The 19412-nt window shown below is 38.7% G+C and overlaps 1 protein-coding gene across 8 annotated transcripts in view; it reads left to right on the top strand.

Annotated features, from left to right (window-relative positions):
• Positions 1-14205, top strand: part of LOC105484446 (centromere protein L) — an 80418-nt gene extending 66213 nt beyond the window's left edge. For all 8 annotated transcript variants that reach the window (XM_011746044.3, XM_011746047.3, XM_011746049.3 and 5 more), the window contains 4 exons: positions 93-267; positions 5581-5832; positions 10013-10555; positions 12813-14205. In XM_011746044.3, coding sequence (XP_011744346.1) covers positions 100-267; positions 5581-5832; positions 10013-10555; positions 12813-12884 — 1035 coding nt within the window. In that variant the 5' untranslated portion in view covers positions 93-99 and the 3' untranslated portion in view covers positions 12885-14205. The remainder of the gene's footprint in view (positions 1-92; positions 268-5580; positions 5833-10012; positions 10556-12812) is intronic.
• Positions 14206-19412: the final 5207 nt, after the last annotated feature.

The following is a 19412-nucleotide window of genomic DNA, read 5'->3' as shown; positions in this document are numbered from 1 at the left end:
GATTCCTTTAGAGTGAGGAGAGGAATCAGTGAAACTGAGCATCAGTTAACTTTTTAGTGCTTAGAATTCTGGTTTTATTTCTTCTTTTGTAGACAGACCATGGATTCTTATGATGTACCAGAGTCAACTCCTAGTGCATCCTCAAGACCTGAAGATTACTTTGTAGGTGCCACTCCTCTGCAAAAACGATTAGAATCAATCAGGAAACAGACTTCATTTATCCCGACTCCACCTCGGAGGAAAGTTCCCCAGTGTTCACAGTTGCAGGTATGCTTTTTGTATCCCTTTGTGTTAGTCAATAATTGAGAATATCTGTGAACAAAACATTTCAATTTTTGTAACTATAGTATTCTTAGTATCTTCTTAACCCATCAACTAATAAAATAAATGAGAAACAAAGAAACAATTTCATAATGACCAGTGCTACCTCTTTTATGTCTTTTATTTGTTTTTTATATTTGTATTTATTTATTTATTTAGAGACAGAGTCTCGCTCTGTCGCCCAGGCTGGAGTGCAGTGGCGCAATCTCTGCTCACTGCAAGCTCCGCCTCCTGGGTTCATGCCATTCTTCTGCCTCAGCCTCCCCAGTAGCTGGGACTATAGGCACCCGCCACCACGCCTGGCTAATTTTTTGTATTTTTTAGTAGAGACGGGGTTTCACCATGTTAGCCAGGATGGCCTTGATCTCCTGACCTTGTGATCCGCCTGCCTCGGCCTCCCAAAGTGCTGGGATTACAGGCGTGAGCCACCAAGCCTGTTTATGTTGTTTATTTATTTTTAAAGTAATTTTCAAACATACAACCCATATATATACCAGGAATTTTTATGTATTCTGACCTCCTTTAATCTGAATCATGTCCACGGTATTTTTTTTAACTTTTATTTTAAGTTTAGGGGTATATGTGCAGGATGTGCAGGTTTGTTACATAGGTAAACGTGCGTCATGGGGGTTGGTTATACAGATTATTTAATCGCCCAGGTGTTAAGCCTAATACCCATTAGTTATTTTTCCTGCTTCTCTCCCTCCTCCCACCTTCCACTCCCTGATAGGCCTCAGTGTGTGTTGTTCCCCTCTATGCATCCATGTGTTCTCATTGTTTAGCTCCCACTTATAAGTGAGAACATGTGGTATTTGGTTTTCTGTTCCTTTGCTAGTTGGCTAAGGATAATGGCCTCCAGCTCCATCCATGTCCCTGCAAAGGATATGATCTTGTTCATTTTTATGGCTGCATAGTGTTCCATGGTGTATATGTACCACATTTTCTTTATCCAGCCTGTCATTGATGGGCATTTAGGTTGATTCCATGTCTTTGCTATTGTGAATAGTGCTGCATTGAGTATAGCATGCATGTGTCTTTATGGTAGACCGATTTATATTCCTTTGGGTATGTACCCCAGTAAGGGGATTGGTGGGTCAAATAATATTTCTGTCTCTAGGTCTTTGAGGAATTGCCACACAGTCTTCCACAGTGGTTGAACTAATTCACACTCCCACCAACAATGTATAAGCATTCCTTTTTCTCCACAACCTCACCAGCATCTGTTATTTTTTGACTTTTTATTTTTCTCCACAACCTCGCCAGCATCTGTTGTTTTTTGACCTTTTAATAATAGCCATTCTGACTGATACGAAATATCTCATTGTGGTTTTGATTTGCATTTCTCTAACGATCAGTGATGTTGAACTTTCCTTCATATGATTGTTGGCCTCATGTATGTCTTCTTTTGAGAAGTATCTGCTTATGTCCTTTGCTGACTTTTTAATGGGGTTGTTTTTTCCTTTTTTTTTTTTTTTTTTGAGAGAGAGTCTCGCTCTGTCACCCAGGCTGGAGTGCAGTGGCATGATCTTGGCTGACTCCACCTCCCAGATTGAAGCGATTCTTCTGCCTCAGCCTCCCGAGTAACTGGGATTACAGACATCCACCACCATGCTCGGCTAATTTTTTTGTATTTTTAGTAGAGACGGGGGTTCACCATGTTGTCCAGGCTGGTCTGGAACTCTTGACCTCAGGTGATCCACCCTCCCTGACCTCTCAAAGTGCTGGGAGTCTTGCTCTATCAGCCAGGCTGGAGTGCCATGGTATGATCTTGGCTCACTGCAACCTCCGCCTCCTGGGTTCAAGCGATTCTCCTGCCTCAGCCTCCCAAGTAGCTGGCACTACAGGTGCCCGCCACCACACCCAGCTACTTTTTTTGTATTGTTAGTAGAGACAGGATTTCACCATTTTGGCCAGGATGGTCTTGAACTCCTAACCTTGTGATCTGCCCGCCTCGGCCTCCCAAAGTGCTGGGATTACAGGCATTAGCCGCCACGCCCGGCCTGGCCCATTTTTTTCTTGTAAATTTGTTTAAGTTCCTTACTGGTGCTGGATAGTAGACCTTTGTCAGATGCATGGTTTGCAAAATTTTTCTCCCATTCTGTGGGTTTTCTGTTTACTCTGTTGATAGTTTCTTTTGGTATGCAGAAGCCCTTTAGTTTAGTTAGATCCCATTTGTCAATTTTTGCTTTCATTGCTATTGCTTTTGGCGTCATTGTCATGAAATCTTTGTCTGTACCTATGTCCTGAATGGTATTGCCTATGTTGTCTTCCAAGGTTTTTATAGTTTTGCGTTTTACATTTAAGTCTTTAATCCACATTGAGTTAATTTTTGTATATGGTATAAGGAAGGGGTCCAGTTTCAGTTTTCTGCGTATGGCTAGCCAGTTATCCCAGTACCATTTATTGAATAGGGAGTCCTTTCCCCATTGCTTTTTTTTTCAGGTTTGTCCATAGTATTTATTTGTCTTTAATGACATTGACATTTTTAAAGAATACAGTACAGCCTTCTTTTCCTCTTTAAAGTAGAATATTCCTCATTTTACATCTGTCTGGCGTTTTCTCATGATTAGATTGAAATTAGTATTTTTGGCTAGAATATTGCATAGGTGCTGTTGTGTCCTTGTGAATCACATCTTGAGGCACACAGGCGACATTAATTTTGATCATCCTGTCAAGGAGTTCTCCAGTTTCTTTACTTTGTTTATGTACTGTTTTTTCCCTCTCTGCAACTAGTAAGCAGTTTGTGGAAAGACAACTTTAAGGCAGATATTCTGTTAATTGTCAAAATTTCTTCTTAGACTTGGTTTACACTAGTAATTTTTTCCTGTTCTCATCTTTATGGTTTTTCCTGTTCCCATCTTAATGGTTTTTTTTCTGTTCCCATCTTTTCATTTTTTCCTGTTCCCATCTTAATGGTTTTCCAACTCCAGCACTCCTTTCGTGTTTACCAACCAGCCTTTGATATTCTATTGTAACCCTTCTCCTTTTTTCTTCATTTATTTATCTATTTATTATTGGTATAGGCTCATAAATTCCTTTTTTTAAGGATTTTTAATTTATTACTAAATTATTTTGGTATTTAAATTGTCCCAGATTTGTCTGGTGGCAGCATGCTCTGTTTTGATCATTTACAAACAACCCTGAAGGTATATAGCATTAATAATTTCTAATTTTACTGAAGCAGGAAATAAAATCCTATTCAATAAAAGTTTGGTGTGTGGTTTTGAATCACTTAGCTAGGGGCCTGGCTGATCAGTCACTCTCATTGTAGCTTTTTCTCTGGTCAGTAGTCTCATATCCCAAGATATGGTTGTATACGTAGTACTGGGGATATGAAACAAGTTTTATTTCTTTGTGACAATTTTCTTTTTTAAAAAATTTCTTCTTAGAGACAGGGTCTTGCTTAGTACAGGGCCTCACTCTGTCACCAAGGCTGGAGTGCAGTGGCACAATCATAGCTCACAGCAGCTTCTAACTCTGGGGCTTAAGTGATCCTCCGAAGTATAGCTGGGAATAACAGGCACGTGCCACCATGCCTGGCTAAGTTTTTAAAGGTTTTTTTTTTTTTTTTTAAATAGAGATGAAGGTCTCACTATGTTGACCAGGCTATTCTTGAACTCCTGGGCTCAAGCAATCCTCCTGCCTCTGCCTCCCAAAGTGGTGGGATTACAGGTGTGAGCCACCATGCCTGGCTTTCTTTGTGACAATTTTCTTAAAGAAAAATTTCAATTGCTGGTAATGAAAGTGTTGATTCTTAACCAGAAAACATAAATTTTATATAAATTGAATATTGGAATGTTCACTTCATTGCTTCCTCATCTCTATGTATTTTAGTCATAATAATAAAACAACTTATAACATTTCAATGAATGCTTTAGTCAGAACAAACGTTTTTGTCAAGTAGACAACTGTAGTGAAAGTTCTAAAAGGTTGTTGGAGCTGTGAGACTATGTTGGGAAGTATGGACTCTATAAAAAAATTCGGTTTGGAAGGAAACTAGGAGCCTATATGGCGGCATATATGAAGGCCCTGAACGATGCCATGGGGCCAATACAAATGAAGTGTTTTTGTTTTTAATGGTACCTGTGGTTCTAATAGAGCATAGCAAAAAATATTCCCAAATATCTTTTTTTTTTTTTTCCAGGCTAGTCTAGCACAGTAGTGAGAAGGGGGAAGTGGGGAAGAGTAGAACAAGGAGTTGGAAACAAGGAGTTTGATCTATAACTGATTGTGTACAATCAACTGAGATAACTCATTATCTTTGGACAAGCCCCCAAGTATCTTTTTATTTAATCTGTTGAATTGGGCATGGTGTCATAGAGTAGATTTGCTGCCAAACAATTTTTTTTTTTTTTTTAAAAGACAGAGTCTCGCTCTGCCATCCAGGCTGGAGTGCAGTGGAATGATCTCAGCTCACTGCAACCTTTGCCCTCCAGATTCAAGGAATTCTCCTGCCTCAACCTCCTGAGTAGCTGGGATCACAGGTCCACACCACCATGCCCGGCTTATTTATTTTTGTATTTTTAGTAGAGATGGTGTTTTACTGTGTTGGCTAGGCTGGTCTCGAACTCCTGACCTTGTGATCCACCTGCCTCAGCCTCCCAAAGTGCTGGGATTACAGGCATGAGCCATCGCGCCTGGCCCAAACAATTTTTTTAAATTAGGGCTAATCAAATTAGATACTTTAGGAATGGTTACTATTTTTGAAATCTATAATTTGAAGTTTCTAAAAGTGAAACATAAATTTTATGTTAAATATTTATTGGACACTTGTTCTAGATAGCTTTGTTCTAGAGAGAACTAAATAGACAAAATCACTGCTGTCATCAAGCTTATACACCAGTAGACAGATAATAAAAATACAAAAAAATTGCAGACAAGAATATAATGTTGAGTAGTAATAAGTGCTGTGAAGAAAAATAAATCTGGGTGAGGTGATAAAAACTTGGAGTGCGTGCAGGTGCTACTTTAGATCGAGTGGCCTCTTGGATTACATCTGGGTAGAGAACTGAATGAAGTGAAGGAACTTGCCGTGTGAACACTTGGGAGAAGAGCATTCTAAAGAGAAGTTACAGAAAGGTAAAAGTCTGTTCAAGGATCTGCAAAAATGAGTCCTGCAAACTCACTTGGTTGGAGTGCAAAAATCAGGTACCCTATAATATATTTGTATTAGATGTTTTAAATACTGTGATTAAATTCTTATTAATGTTTCCTCATTCTTAAACTTCTTTTGTCTTGATTTTTTTTTTTTTTTTGTAGGAAGATGTTGACCCTCAAAAGGTTGCATTCCTTCTGCATAAACAGTGGACTTTATATAGTTTAACTCCCTTATATAAATTCTCCTATAGTAATCTCAAAGAATATTCTAGACTTCTGAATGCTTTTATTGTTGCTGAAAAGCAAAAAGGACTTGCTGTGGAAGTGGGAGAAGACTTCAACATCAAAGTGATTTTTTCTACTCTCCTAGGAATGAAAGGAACACAAAGGGATCCAGAAGCATTTCTTGTCCAGGTATAGTACATAAACAATACTTGCTTCCTAGGAGAAAAGAATCTGCATTTTCTTTGTTTGGAAATTGTTGTGATATTTTCTTAACTGTTTTAAAAATTTCTAAGTTTGTGATTTATAATGTATTTTATGTCTTGTTTGACTAAACTATAATAATTAGATGTAATCAACTTAAAAATTTTTTTCCTGCGTATGTAGGTAGTTTGTGTACAAAATCATATTTATTTTTGAAAACTGAGGAAATACATGAAAGTACAAAAAAAGTTAAAAATTATAGTTTTAACATTTTGGTATATATGTTTGGTTATCTGTATTTATATAGTCTTGAAATTGGGATCATATTGCCCATACTTGTACATTATATTTTTACTAATATTGTAGATAATTACTCATGTCATTAGGAATTCTATATTTTTGTGAGTTTTTCTGGGATTAAATTTCTATAAGTAGAATTTTAGTATAAAAATATGTATCATTAAATATTGTGATACTTCATGCCAGGTTACTTTCAGAAATGTAACATTTTAAAGCCGGGTGCAGTGGCTCACGCCTGTAATCCCAGCACTTTGGGAGGCTACGACGGGCAGATCACCTGAGCCTAGGAGTTCGAGACCATCCTGGGCAACATGACAAGATGCCATCTCTACAAAAAATACAATAAATAAATAAATCTGGTTTCTTAATCAATCAAGATAGTTCTATTGCTCTTATATACTACTTACAGAAAGGAATATAAAATGTTGCATTTCTTTTTTTTTTTTTTGAGATAGCGTCTCATTTTGTCACCCAGGCTGGAGTGCAGTGGCACGATCTTGGCTTACTGCAACCTCTGCCTCCTGGGCTCAAGTGATCCTTCCACCTTAGCCTTCCAAGTAGCTGGGACTACAGGTGCATGCCACCACACTCGGGTAAATTTTGTATTTTTTGTAGACAGGGTCTTGCCATATTGCCCAGGTTGGTCTCGAACTCCTGGGCTCAAGTGATCCACCCACCTTGGCTTCCCAAAGTGCTGGGATTACAGGCATGAACCACCACACTCAGCCTCAGATTTATTTTGTTTATTATTCATGCCTGCTGCTTCTGTTTCTTTTGAGCTAACTAATCTTAATAATGGATAAGGAAATTAAGTTCTCAAGCAGTTGAAAAGGACTGACTTTTTGTTTGTATGGATTAGGGGTCAGTAAATCATAGGCCAAATCTGACCTGCTGCTTGTTTTTGTAAATAAGGTTTTATTGGAACATAGCCCCTTTTATTTGCTTATATATTGTCTGTGGCTGCTTTTGTGCTGCAACAGCAGAGTTGAGAAGTTGCAACAGAGACTATATTGCCAGCAAAGTCTGAAATGCTTACTAATTGGCCCTTTACAGAAAAAAATTGGTGACCCCAGATATAGGTCGTGGTATTGGCAAAGATCTCAAGATGTTCTAGGATTAGGGTTAGCCTAAAAAATAGTGAATTAAACAAGATAGTGGTATACTGTCTTCTTTTTTTTTTTTTTTTTTTTTTTTTTTTTTTTTTTAAAGTGCATGGATGTAAGCTGTCCAAGGCTGGTATGATGCTTGATGAAATAATTAATAATCTAAGCTCTTCCTTCTCCTTAGTGCATGACTTTCATCCTAAAAGTTACCTTATGGTCTAACATAAGATGTCTCCAGCAGCTCTAAACCTTATATTTAAGTTCCAGGCAGAAAGTAGGAAGAAGATGGGAAGGACAAACAGAACCTGATGCAGAGTAAATCTTGCTGAGACCCAACAACTTCTGTTTACATCTTAGTTGGAAGGGAGACTAGAAAAGAATGTTTTTTCAGTGAGTACTCTGCCAACTTAACTAAAGAGACTTTTTTTTTTTGAGACAGGTTCTCACTCTGTCACCCAGGTTGAGTGCAGTGGCACTGTCTCGGCTCACTGCAACCTCTACCTCCTGGGCTCAAGTAGTCCTCCCGCCTCAGCCCCCGAAGTAGCTGGGACTATAGGCATGTGCTGCCATGCCAGGCTAATTTTATATTTTTGTAGAGACAGGGTTTCACCATGTTGCCCAGGCTGGTCTCAAACTCCTGGGCTCAAGTGATCCACCCGCCTCGGCCTCCTTAAGTTCTGGGATTGCAGGCATGAGCCATCTCGCCCGGCCATAAAGGGACTATTTTATTGTGGAAGGAAAAATGGATACTCAAGAGACAACTAGCAGTTTTTGTCAAGTGAAGCACCTGATGCACAGAGAAGTTTTGTGACTTGCATATTATGAGGCAAGCATCTACCCTTGTGAGGATTAGAAATGACCTCTTGAATTCCTGGTATAGTGTTCTAATAGTTTTCAAATTAAATCTCATTTCTTGATAGGATTACAGGACTCTTAGGTCATGAAAGTGTGATAAACTTAATATATCTAAGCTTCCAGGTATTTGAGGGTGTTTCAAAATTTCTTGAATAAGAAGGAGAAATATGTTAAAAGGACTGTGTAAATGATCATTTCTGAAAGGGTGTGATACAAAGCTGTGATCTTAACCTTGGTCTGCTTAATGCTTTAACAGAGTTCTTTGAGTATCTGGAAGGCATGTTTGTCATGTAACTTAAAATTTAAAGTTTGAGGGGTTAGGCAATCAGCTAAAAATATAATAAAAGATCCTAAATTATCTGAATGGATTGTCCAATGAGCCAAATTAGAAGAGATTAAAATTTTAGTAGGAATAAATTTACAGCCTCAGTATAAGTTGGGAGAGATTTACCTATAAAGCAAACATGAATATACAGGGCTAGTTTATATAAAGCTGTCAACTAAAAACCAGAAAACTGCAATCTGAGATTACATTAATAGTATAATCTAGGTTAAAGGTGGTGGTTAGCCTTGCAGTCAGATGTTTTCCCCCCCTCCTTCCCCGAATCAGACCTTTTTAAAGTAATTATGTTCACTTATGAATGATTCCTATGCAGAATAATTTCAGGGAAGAGTGACTAGAATAGTGAGAGAATGTGAATGTATGTCTTAGGTGAATGGCTGAAGAAACTGGAAATGTTGAACTTAGTACTATGTATGATGGGGATCATCAAATATCTGAAGGACTTTTCCTGTAGAAGAGAGATTAGATATGATTATATTCTACATGCCCAAAAGGAAGAAAGCATGACCAGTGGGTAGAAAATGTAGGGTCTAACATATAAAAGAACATTTTTTTTTTTTTTTTTTGAGACGGAGTCTTGCTGTGTCGCCCAGGCTGGAGTGCAGTGGCCGATCTCGACTCACTGCAAGCTCCGCCTCCCGGGTTCACGCCATTCTCCTGCCTCAGCCTCCCGTGTAGCTGGGACTACAGGCGCCCGCCACCGCGCCCAGCTAATTTTTTGTATTTTTAGTAGAGACAGGGTTTCACCGTGTTAGCCAGGATGGTCTCGATCTCCTGACCTTGTGATCTGCCCGTCTTGGCCTCCCAAAGTACTGGGATTACAGGCGTAAGCCACCGTGCCTGGCCATAAAAGAACATTTTAAGTTGATAGTGCTGCCTTAGGAAATATTAAAGTCTTCCTTAATGAAAGAATTCAAACATGTTGGATTTTTTGATCTTTCACAGTTCTTTCTAAAGTTGAGGGGTTTTTTTGTTTGTTTGTTTCAGGGTACTACACCTAGTTATGCCATATTTGGTAGCTCTTATTTTGCATTTTGGTTACACCAAGGTCTTGCCATACATCGTGTTTCCACTGTATAAGAATATTGGGGGCCGGGCATGGTAGCTCACGCCTATAATCCTAGTACTTTGGGAGGCCAAGGTGGGCAGATCACCTGAAGTCAGAGGTACGAGACCAGCCTAGCCAATGTGGTGAAACCCCATCCCTACTGAAAATACAAAAATTAGCCGGGCATGGTGGTGCATGCCTATAATCCCAGCTACTTGGGAGGCTGAGGCTGGAGAATCACTTGAACCCAGGAGGTGGAGGTTACAGTGAGCTGAGATCGCGCCACTGCACTACAGCCTGGGCAACAGAGTGAGACTCTTGTCTCAAAAAAAAAAAAAAAAAAAAAAAAGGCCAATTATTTTTATACGTCCTGTTAATCATTAGGGAGACTATTCCCTCTATGTTTTTTTGCAGGTATTACATTGGCTCGTCTTATTTTTAATGAACTAATTTTGAGAAGATGGAATTTAGAAGTAAATGTACTTTTGAATTTAAGGGACCTGTTTACTTTCTTTGTAGATTCTGTCAAAATCTCAATTACCATCTGAGAATAGAGAAGGTAAAGTGTTGTGGACTGGCTGGTTCTGCTGTATTTTTGGAGACAGTCTTCTGGAGACTGTTTCAGAAGATTTCACCTGTCTGCCCTTATTCCTTGCAAATGGAGCAGAGTCTAACACAGCCATAATTGGAACTTGGTTTCAGAAAACCTTTGACTGTTATTTTAGTCCTTTAACAATCAATGCATTTAATCTTTCCTGGATGGCTGCCATGTGGACTGCATGCAAAGTGGACCATTATGTGGCTACTACTGAATTTCTTTGGTCTGTACCCTGTAGCCCTCAAAGTCTGGACATTTCTTATGCAATACATCCAGAGGATGCAAAAGCTCTATGGGACAGCATCCACAAAACACCTGGGGAGGTTACCCAGGAAGAAGTTGACCTATTCATGGACTGCCTTTATTCACATTTCCATAGACATTTCAAGATTCATTTATCAGCCACAAGATTGGTTCGTGTTTCAACATCTGTAGCTTCAGCACATACTGATGGAAAAATAAAGGTTAGTTTGAACAATCTAGTTAAGTAATTTTTCCTCATTTTATGGTTTTAAAAATGTATGATGATTGTATTGTCCACATTGAAGAAACATACTTGAATGTATTCAAGACAACAGAGAGCTTTTATGTTATGGTTTATGGTTTACTAAAGTCTTTAGCCTTCTAGATATAGCCTTATAATGGAAGGACACTATATGCTGTGTGCTTCAGCCTTTGGTAATAATATGAATTATTATTTCGTAGTAACTTTGAAACTTTGAAAATTGTTTCTTGTGAAATTTTGAATTAATTATCAGAGTAATAGAGAATTTTGTATGTTAGACAAAATTATAGCCAGAAACACAGGACTAAGATGTCATCTTTATATTCTAGGCTTTTCTATCCTTATTGGGAAAGAAATAATACAGACATTGTTTTATTCTCTGCAGAGTGATTTCTGATAAGAAGTATCAGAAATAGGGCAGGCACGGTGGCTCACGCCTGTAATCCCAGCACTTTGGGAGGCTGAGGCGGGCGGATCACGAGGTCAGGAGATCGAGACCATCCTGGCTAACACAGTGAAACCCCATCTCTACTAAAAATACAAAAAATTAGCCAGGTGTGGTGGCAGGCTCCTGTAGTCCCAGCTACGTGGGAGGCTGAGGCAGGAGAATGGTGTGAACCCGGGAGGCAGAGCTTGCAGTGAACCGAGATTGCGCCACTGCACTCCAGCCTGGGCAACAGAGTGAGACTCTGTCTCAAAAAAAAAAAAAAAAAAAAAAAAAAAGTATCAGAAATAAACTGAGAATTGGCTCCCAAAATGTGTTAAAATATACAGCCATAATATACATTCAGTAAATGTTTCCTGTGATCTTGTTACCGTGCCAAGAGTTTAACAGACCTTAAATTCTAATCTTTAGAGCAACCCTGTAGTTAGGTGTTTTTTGTGTGTTTGCTTTTTGTTTTTTTTGAGACAGAATCTTACTCCATCACCCAGGCTGGAGTGCAGTGGTGCGATCTCGGCTAACTACAACCTCTGCCTTCTGGGCTCAAATGGTTCTTGTGCCTCAGCCTCCTGAGTAGCTGGGACTACATGTGCCTGCCACCATGCCCAGCTAATTTTTGTATTTTTAGTAGAGTTGGGGTTTCACCATGTTGGCCAGGCTGGTCTTGAACTCCTGACCTCAAATGATCCACTTGCCTTGGCCTCCTGAAGTGTTGGGATTACAGGTGTGAGCCACTGTGCCCGGCTAGTTAGGTTTTATTATTATTATTATTATTTTTCCTTTGAGATGGAATCTTGCTCTGTCTCCTAGGCTAGTGTGCAGTGGTGTGATCTTGGCTTACTGCAGTCTCCACCTCCTCGGTTCAAGCAATTCTCCTGCCTCAGCCTCCCGAGTAGCTGGGATTACAGGCGCCCACTGCCATGCCTGGCTAATTTTTGTATTTTTAGTAGAGATGGGGTTTCGCCATGTTGGCCAGGCTGACCTCGTGATCCAACCGCCTCAGCCTCCCAAAGTGCTGGGATTATAGGCGTGAGCCACCGTGCCCGGACACTTAGGTGTTTTTATCCATATTTTATTTTAAAACAAGGAAACTGAGACTAAGACAGGTTTAAATGACAAGCAAGATAGCTTATCAAGAGGAAGAATCAAGATTTGAACTCTTATCTCTTAGATCCAAGAAGTCAATACTCTGTAAGCACTATATTCATGCTTTTCAAACTGGAGGTCACAGTGCAACAGTAGGTTGGGAAATAATTTTGATGAGAAGAGACCAGCATTAAGAAATAAAAAAGAAAAGAAATAGAAAATATAAAAATGAGAGGTTTGTTTTTTGTTTTAGAGACAGAATCTCACTTTTTCACCCAGGCTGGAATGCAGTAGCGTGATTATAGCTCACTATAACCTTTAACTCCTGGGCTCAAGTGATCCTCCTCCCTCAGCCTTGTGAGCAGCTGGGACTATAGGTGTATACCACCACACCTGGCTGTTTTTTACATTTTACAATTTTTTGTAGCGATGAGGTCTCCCTTTGTTGCCCAGGCTGGTCTTGAACTCCTAGGCTCAAGTGATCCTCCTGCCTCAGCCTCTCAAAATGCTGGGATTATAGGGATAAACCACTGTGCCTGGCCAAAAATGAGTGTATTGCATTTGTTAAACTTCATGAATTAAATCCAAAAGTTAGACCAGTATAACATTGATTAGTCAAATATCAATCTGCTTTGTTATAATTAATACTATTCTAATTATAAATGTCTTCTTCTTTTTCTTTTTGCAGATTCTGTGTCATAAATATCTTATCGGAGTGTTAGCATACTTGACAGAACTGGCAGTTTTTCAAATTGAGTGAAGCCTTATGTGGACTATAAGTTATAGATTATATACTCTTTTTCTTATTGATGACTTGCCTAATTGCTATGCTGAAAGAGACTGCAGGAGACATAGGCATCTATCTCTGCATCTGTTTTCCCCACCATGCCTTTGGAGTTGCCAAGATGGAAGCCAAGAAGGATCTAGAAGTACAAAGAATATGGTAGTAGATGAGCCACAGCCAGGTGCCCATGTACTAATCATGATAACCTGGCATGCCAGTCTCAAAATGCTGAGTTGTTAATTTCTTGTCATCTTTAAATATATATATATATATAGGCTGGGCTTGGTGACTCACACCTGTAATTCTAGCACTTTTGGAGGCTGAGGTGGGTGGATCATTTCAGGCCAGGAATTCTAGACCAGCCTGGCCAACATGGTGAAACCGCTGCTCTACTGAAAATACAAAAATTAGCTGGGTGTGGTGGCGCATGCCTATAATCCCAGCTACTGGGGAGGCTGAGGCAGGAGAATCGTTTGAACCCAGAAGACAGGCTGCAGTGAGCCAAGATTGCACCACTGCACTCCAGCCTGGGCAACAAAGTGAGACTCTGCCTCAAAAAATAAAAAAAATAAAGTAAATAAATATAGTGTTTATTGTGTTTAAACTCTTAGGATTCAAATGAGATATATCTAATGGATATTTCTGATTTGAGTCTTTAAAACCTTTAATCTCTTTTAAGCATTTTAGACTTGCATTCAGAAAGAATTCTGTCTTCTAAAGACATTTTCCTAGCATTTCACTGCAGAGAACTGGCAATCAAAATCCCCTCAAAAGGGAACTAAGGATTAATGTACACATTTTTTTTAGTCACTAATATGCTTCTGTTTTAAATACAGTTCAACTCCTGTTGCAATGTTGAATTAAATGTTCGTTTTAAAGTGAACCAATGTGTTTATCAATGTCTTGACATCTTTTAATTAACATCTCAGTAGTGGAAATTGGTAGGCTTTTTCTATTAACACAGAGGGTGTGGACTAACAATTATATAGAATCATGCAAATTATAGAGTTGAAAGGCACCTGTGAGCCCTTTTTGAGGTCAGAAATTATCTTATTTAAACTTCATGTCCCAGTTTAGCATAATGCTTGATAAATATCTGTAGATTAAATCAATTTTTATCAACCCTTTCTTTTTACAGATGAAAACTGAGATCGAGCAACTTAAGAGTCTTGCCCATGATGTTTTATCCAAATCTCTTCTTTTTACTTACTGAGCGTAAGATTTTCTTTTACTTTAAGAATAATTTTTGGCTGGGCGCGGTGGCTCAAGCCTGTAATCCCAGCACTTTGGGAGGCCGAGATGGCGGATCATGAGGTCAGGAGATCGAGACCATCCCGGCTAACACGGTGAAACCCCGTCTCTACTAAAATACAAAAAAAATTAGCCAGGCGAGGTGGCGGGCGCCTGTACTCCCAGCTACTCGGGAGGGTGAGGCAGGAGAATGGCGTGAACCTGGGAGGCGGGGCTTGCAGTGAGCTGAGATCCGGCCACTGCACTCCAGCCTGGGCAACAGAGCAAGACTCCGTCTCAAAAAAAAAAAAAAAATAATAATAATAAATAATAATTTTTTTAAAATCTTGATTGGAAGAAAATTAATAGGCTATCATTCTCAAAAAAACAAAGATTAGCTACTGGAATGGGATATTATTTCAGATATACTAGGAGCAGCAGATGTAATGGGAAAAGCATGGGCTTTGGAGTGAGACATTCATCCATTCAACTAATATTAAACTCCTACCATATGCTTAGAATTGTATTGTGTAATAGGAATATAGCAGTGAAGAAGTGAAAAAAAGGTCTTTGTTCTGAGGAAATTATATTCTAGTGAAATAAAGCAAAAAGTAAATAATTTCAGAGACAAATGCCATGAAGAAAATAAGGCAGTGCAATATGAAAAAGGGTGACTGGGGTGGGGCCTACCTTTCATACAGTAGTCAAAGATCTATCTGAGGAAGTGACCTTTTGAACTGAGTCCTGAATGATGAGATGGAACAAGCCATGTGAAGATCTGAGGAAGGGTGTGCTAGGCAGGAGAAACCTTGAGATAGGTAAGAGTTTGGCAGCTTTGAAGAACAAAGGAAGTTTTTTGGCTAGAGCATAGTGAATAAAGGGTGTATGGCCTATTATGAGCTGAAACTGAACAGGTTGTGCAGCAGAGCCTTCTTCCATGGCATAATATCTCCCAATTTTTGGCTGGGGCACCTGGCTGCCCAGAATAAAGATGATATTTTCCATCCTTCCTCGTAGGTAGGTATAGTCATATGAATATGTTCTGATTTGAGATACAAACTGAAGTGTCATGTAGAGCTTCCAGGAATCTTACCTATAATAAAAAACAGCTGGCATCCCCCTTTTCTTACTTTTCCCTTCTTCCCACTTTGCTGCCTGGAACATTGAAATTATGACTAGTACTATAGCTATTCTCTTAGGTCATGGGGATGAGGAACAAGTCCTAGGGATGACAGAGCATGGCCTGGGAGGAGCTTGTGCCCTGAGGTTTTCTTGAAGGTGAACTCCAGTGCCGGCCTTGGGCAGTCTTCCTCTAGATTTTCTTGTCAGAGAAGTAAACTTCTGTCTTGTTTTAGCTGTTGTCATTTTGGGTCTTTCTTGCTGATAGATCTAATTCTAACTTGATACAGAGGGAGGAGCTATATCACCTAAGTTTTTATAGTGTCAAGAGATTGGATTTTATTATAAATGCAATGGGAAGCCACTGAAAGATTTTAAGTAAGACAGTAATATGATTGAATTAGTATTTTATAAGATAGGAGGGAGAATGGGTGTAGGTAGACAAGAGTGGAAGAAGGGAAACAGTTAAAAGGTTATTGCAAATGATATAACCCTAATGGAGAAGAAGTTAGCAACATTGAACAAAAGTATATGTGCAGTCATCCTTTGATTAGCAATTCCACTTCTAGGATTCTGTCCCAAAAATTCACTGGCAAAAAATTACGAAATGAAGCATGTACACGGTTACTTATTACAATAGTATTTGTAATAGCAGGACTAAAAACAACTCAGACGCTCATCAGGCCTGGTATAGCTGCAAAATGAATTACTACTATGCAACTATAAAAAGGAATGGGGAAGGTATCTCTTTACTCCCATGGAGTGATCTCCAGGATATATTGTTATGTGAAAGAGCAATGTATGTGGACAGAATGTAGAGTATTGTACTTTTTATGTAAGGAATGAGGGAGATATGAGTGTGTATTTCCTTATGCTTTCAAAAAACAATGGAAGGATAAACCACAAACTTATAAATGTATTTACTTACAGAGAGAAGGAAGGAACAGAGTAGAGGGGACAGGAATGAGAGTTAAGATTTACCTGAATGTTCCTTTTTTATAGTTTAGAACCATGTAAATGTTTTGTATAATTGGGAGACAAAATTAGAATCAAAGGAAAAAACAAAGCAATCCTTAGCAATTAAAAATAAATGAGCCTAACTATATTAAGTTCATGGCATAATCACACAAGTTTTTTTGTTCTTTTTTGAGACACGGTCTTGCTCTGGAGTGCAGTGGCACAATCACAGTTCACTGCAACCTTGACCTCCCTTGCCCAAGCAATCCTCCAACTTCAGCCTTCCAAGTAGCTGAGACTACAGTCATACTGCCACCACGCCTGGATAATTTTTTAATTTTTGTAGAGGTGGGGTCTCCCTATGTTGTTCAGGCTGGTCTTAAACTCCTGGGCTCAAGCGATCCTCCTGCAATGGCCTCCCAAAAGTGCTGGTATTACAGGCAAGAGCCACTGTGCCCAGCTCACACAAATTTTTTTCAGTATCTATTTTTATTTTATTTTGTTTATTTCATTTCATTTTACTTTATTTTATTTTATTTTTTATTTTAGAGACAGGGTCTGGCTGTGTTGCCCAGGATGGAGTGCAGTGGCACGATCTCAGCTCACTGCAGCCTCTGCCTCCTGGGCTCAAACCATCTTCCCTCCTCAGCCTCCCAAGTAGCTTGGACTACGGGTGCATGCAATAAAGCCCAGCTAATTTTTTGTATTTTTGGTAGGAATGGGGTTTCACTGTATTGCCCAGGCTGGTCTTGAACGCTTCCCACCTCAGCCGAGGCTCAAACAATCCTTCCTTGGCCTCCCCAAATGCTAGGATTATGCGCATGAGCTACCACACCTGTTCTTTATATTTTTATTTTATAGATGGGATCTTGCTATATTGCTCAGGCTGGGCTCAAACTCTTGGGCTCAAGTGATCCTCTCGCCTCAGCTTCCTGAGTAGCTGGGGACTACAGGTGTGTGCCACTATGTCTGGCCTTTTTTCTTTTTTTTTTGATAATTTTTTTTAGAGTTGAGGTCTTGCTGTGTTGCCCAGGCTAGTCTTGAACTCCTGGGCTAAAGTGATCCTCCCCTCTTGGCCTCCCAAAGTGCTGGGATTGCAGGTATGAGCCACTGCACCCGGTCTGGAGTATCATTAAATTTGTGTATCTTTAAATTTTTAGTATCTTTAAATTTGTGGTATTCTGGTTGTATATTCTAGCAGGCTCCATCCTAGAAAAAGAAGAGCAGCAAATAAATTTTAAATCACATTCAGTTGTCTTGTTATTAATAATATGGCTATTATTATTTTGGCACTATTTATATTATGGTAACATGTATGTAATTATTCAGATTTTCAGTGTAGGCTGGGCATGGTGGCTCATGCCTGTAATTCCAGCACTTTGGGAGGCCGAGGTGGGTGGATCATCTGAGGTCAGAAGTTCAGACCAGCCTGGGCAACATGGCAAAACCACCGTCTCTACAAAAAACACAAAAAATTAGCCAGGCACGGTGGCACGTGTCTGTAGTACCAGCTACTCAGGAGGCTGGGTTGGGAGGATCACTTGAGCCTGGGAGGTGGAGATTGAAGTGAACCAAGATTGTGCCACTGCAATCCAGCCTGGGTGACATTAAAAAAAGAAAAAAAAATTATCAGTGTAAAAGATACACAATTATAAAATCAAGTAAGTAAAAAATCATATTACATTTAATTGGGAATATCAGAATTCTTATTTTTGAAGTGCAAAAGTTTTAAATTTTCATGAATTCTAATCGATCAATTTTTGTTCTTTTATTACTTGTACTTTGGTGTTTAATAAATCATTGATTAACCTCAGGTCCTAAAGGTTTACTTTTGTTTTCTTCTCAGGATTTTCTAATTAGAAAATTAGGTCTGTCATTTTGAGTTAAATTTTGTGTATGGTGTGAGGTAGGGTTCCAAATTCATCCTTTTGCATGTGGATATTCACTTGCTTCAGCACCATTTGTTGAAAGTACTTTTTTTCTTATTGAATTGTCTTGTCACCTTTTTCAAAAATCAGCATTTCATGGATGTTTGGGTTTATTTCTGGACTTCCTATTTCATTGTACTTGTCACTTCCTATGCCAGTATGACACTGTCTCAATTACTATAGCTTTGTAGTGAATTTTGAAATCAGGAAGTGTGAGAACTTCAACTTTGTTTTTTCCCAAGGTTATTTGGCTGAGTCTTTTGCATTTCCATAAGAATTTTAGGATCAACTTGTCAATCGTTGCCAAAAAAAAAAAAAATTTGCTGGGATTTTGATAATGATTGTGTTGAATCTATAGAGCAGTTTGGGGAGTGTTGCCATAATGATAGTAAATCTTCTAATCTATGAGCAGGATGTTTTTCCATTTATTTAATCTTCTTCAAATATTTTATTCTTTTAGATCTATTGAGAATGGAATTGTTGTCTTAATTTCATTTTCAAATTGTTTGTTGCTAGCATATAGAAATACAAGTGATTTTGTATATTGCTCTTGTATCCTGTGACTTTGCTGAACTTAGTTTTTTTTCACTGAATTCTTTAGGAGTTTCTACATATAAGATTCATATCATCTGTGAATAAAGACAATTTTCTTAATTTTTAATCTTTTGTTTCTTTTTCTTGCTGAATTGCCTTGGCTAGAATCTCCAGTACAGTGGTGAATAGAACTGGTAAGAATGTACATTTTAGTCTTGTTTTTAGTAGGAAAGCATCATGTCTTTTACAATTAAATATGATGTTGGCTGTAGGTTTTTTCATAGATGTCTTTTATCAAGTTAAGAATGATCCTTTCTATTCCTAGTTCAGGGGTTTTATTATGAATAGGTGTTGCACTTTGTCACCATTTTTTTCCTGCATCTATTGAGGTTATTCTTGATTTGGTTTTCTTTTGCCAAAAAATACATAGCTTTGTTTACTGGAGAGGCCTGGAAGCAGTAAAAAGCTATTTACAATGAACATTACTAAGACACAGATTATGTTCTGTATTTCCCACTAAAAGGAGCTAGAACTTCTTGAGGAAGGGCTGATTTCAGGTTTGGGACAAGAAATGTATAAAAATATTTTTCATATATCAGAAAAGCAAGATAGCTATCAAAAGTTGTGTCAAAAGGATAGTCAAAATGAAGAGGGACCCTACTTGCCAAAGGTGAGACAATTCAGATATCAAAAGGAAAAAGTGCAACTGACTGAATATATAAAAATTTATTTACAT

This window comes from Macaca nemestrina, chromosome 1, assembly GCF_043159975.1.
Source record: "Macaca nemestrina isolate mMacNem1 chromosome 1, mMacNem.hap1, whole genome shotgun sequence".
Taxonomy (NCBI): domain Eukaryota; kingdom Metazoa; phylum Chordata; class Mammalia; order Primates; family Cercopithecidae; genus Macaca; species Macaca nemestrina.
This window is presented reverse-complemented; position numbering and strand designations above follow the sequence as displayed.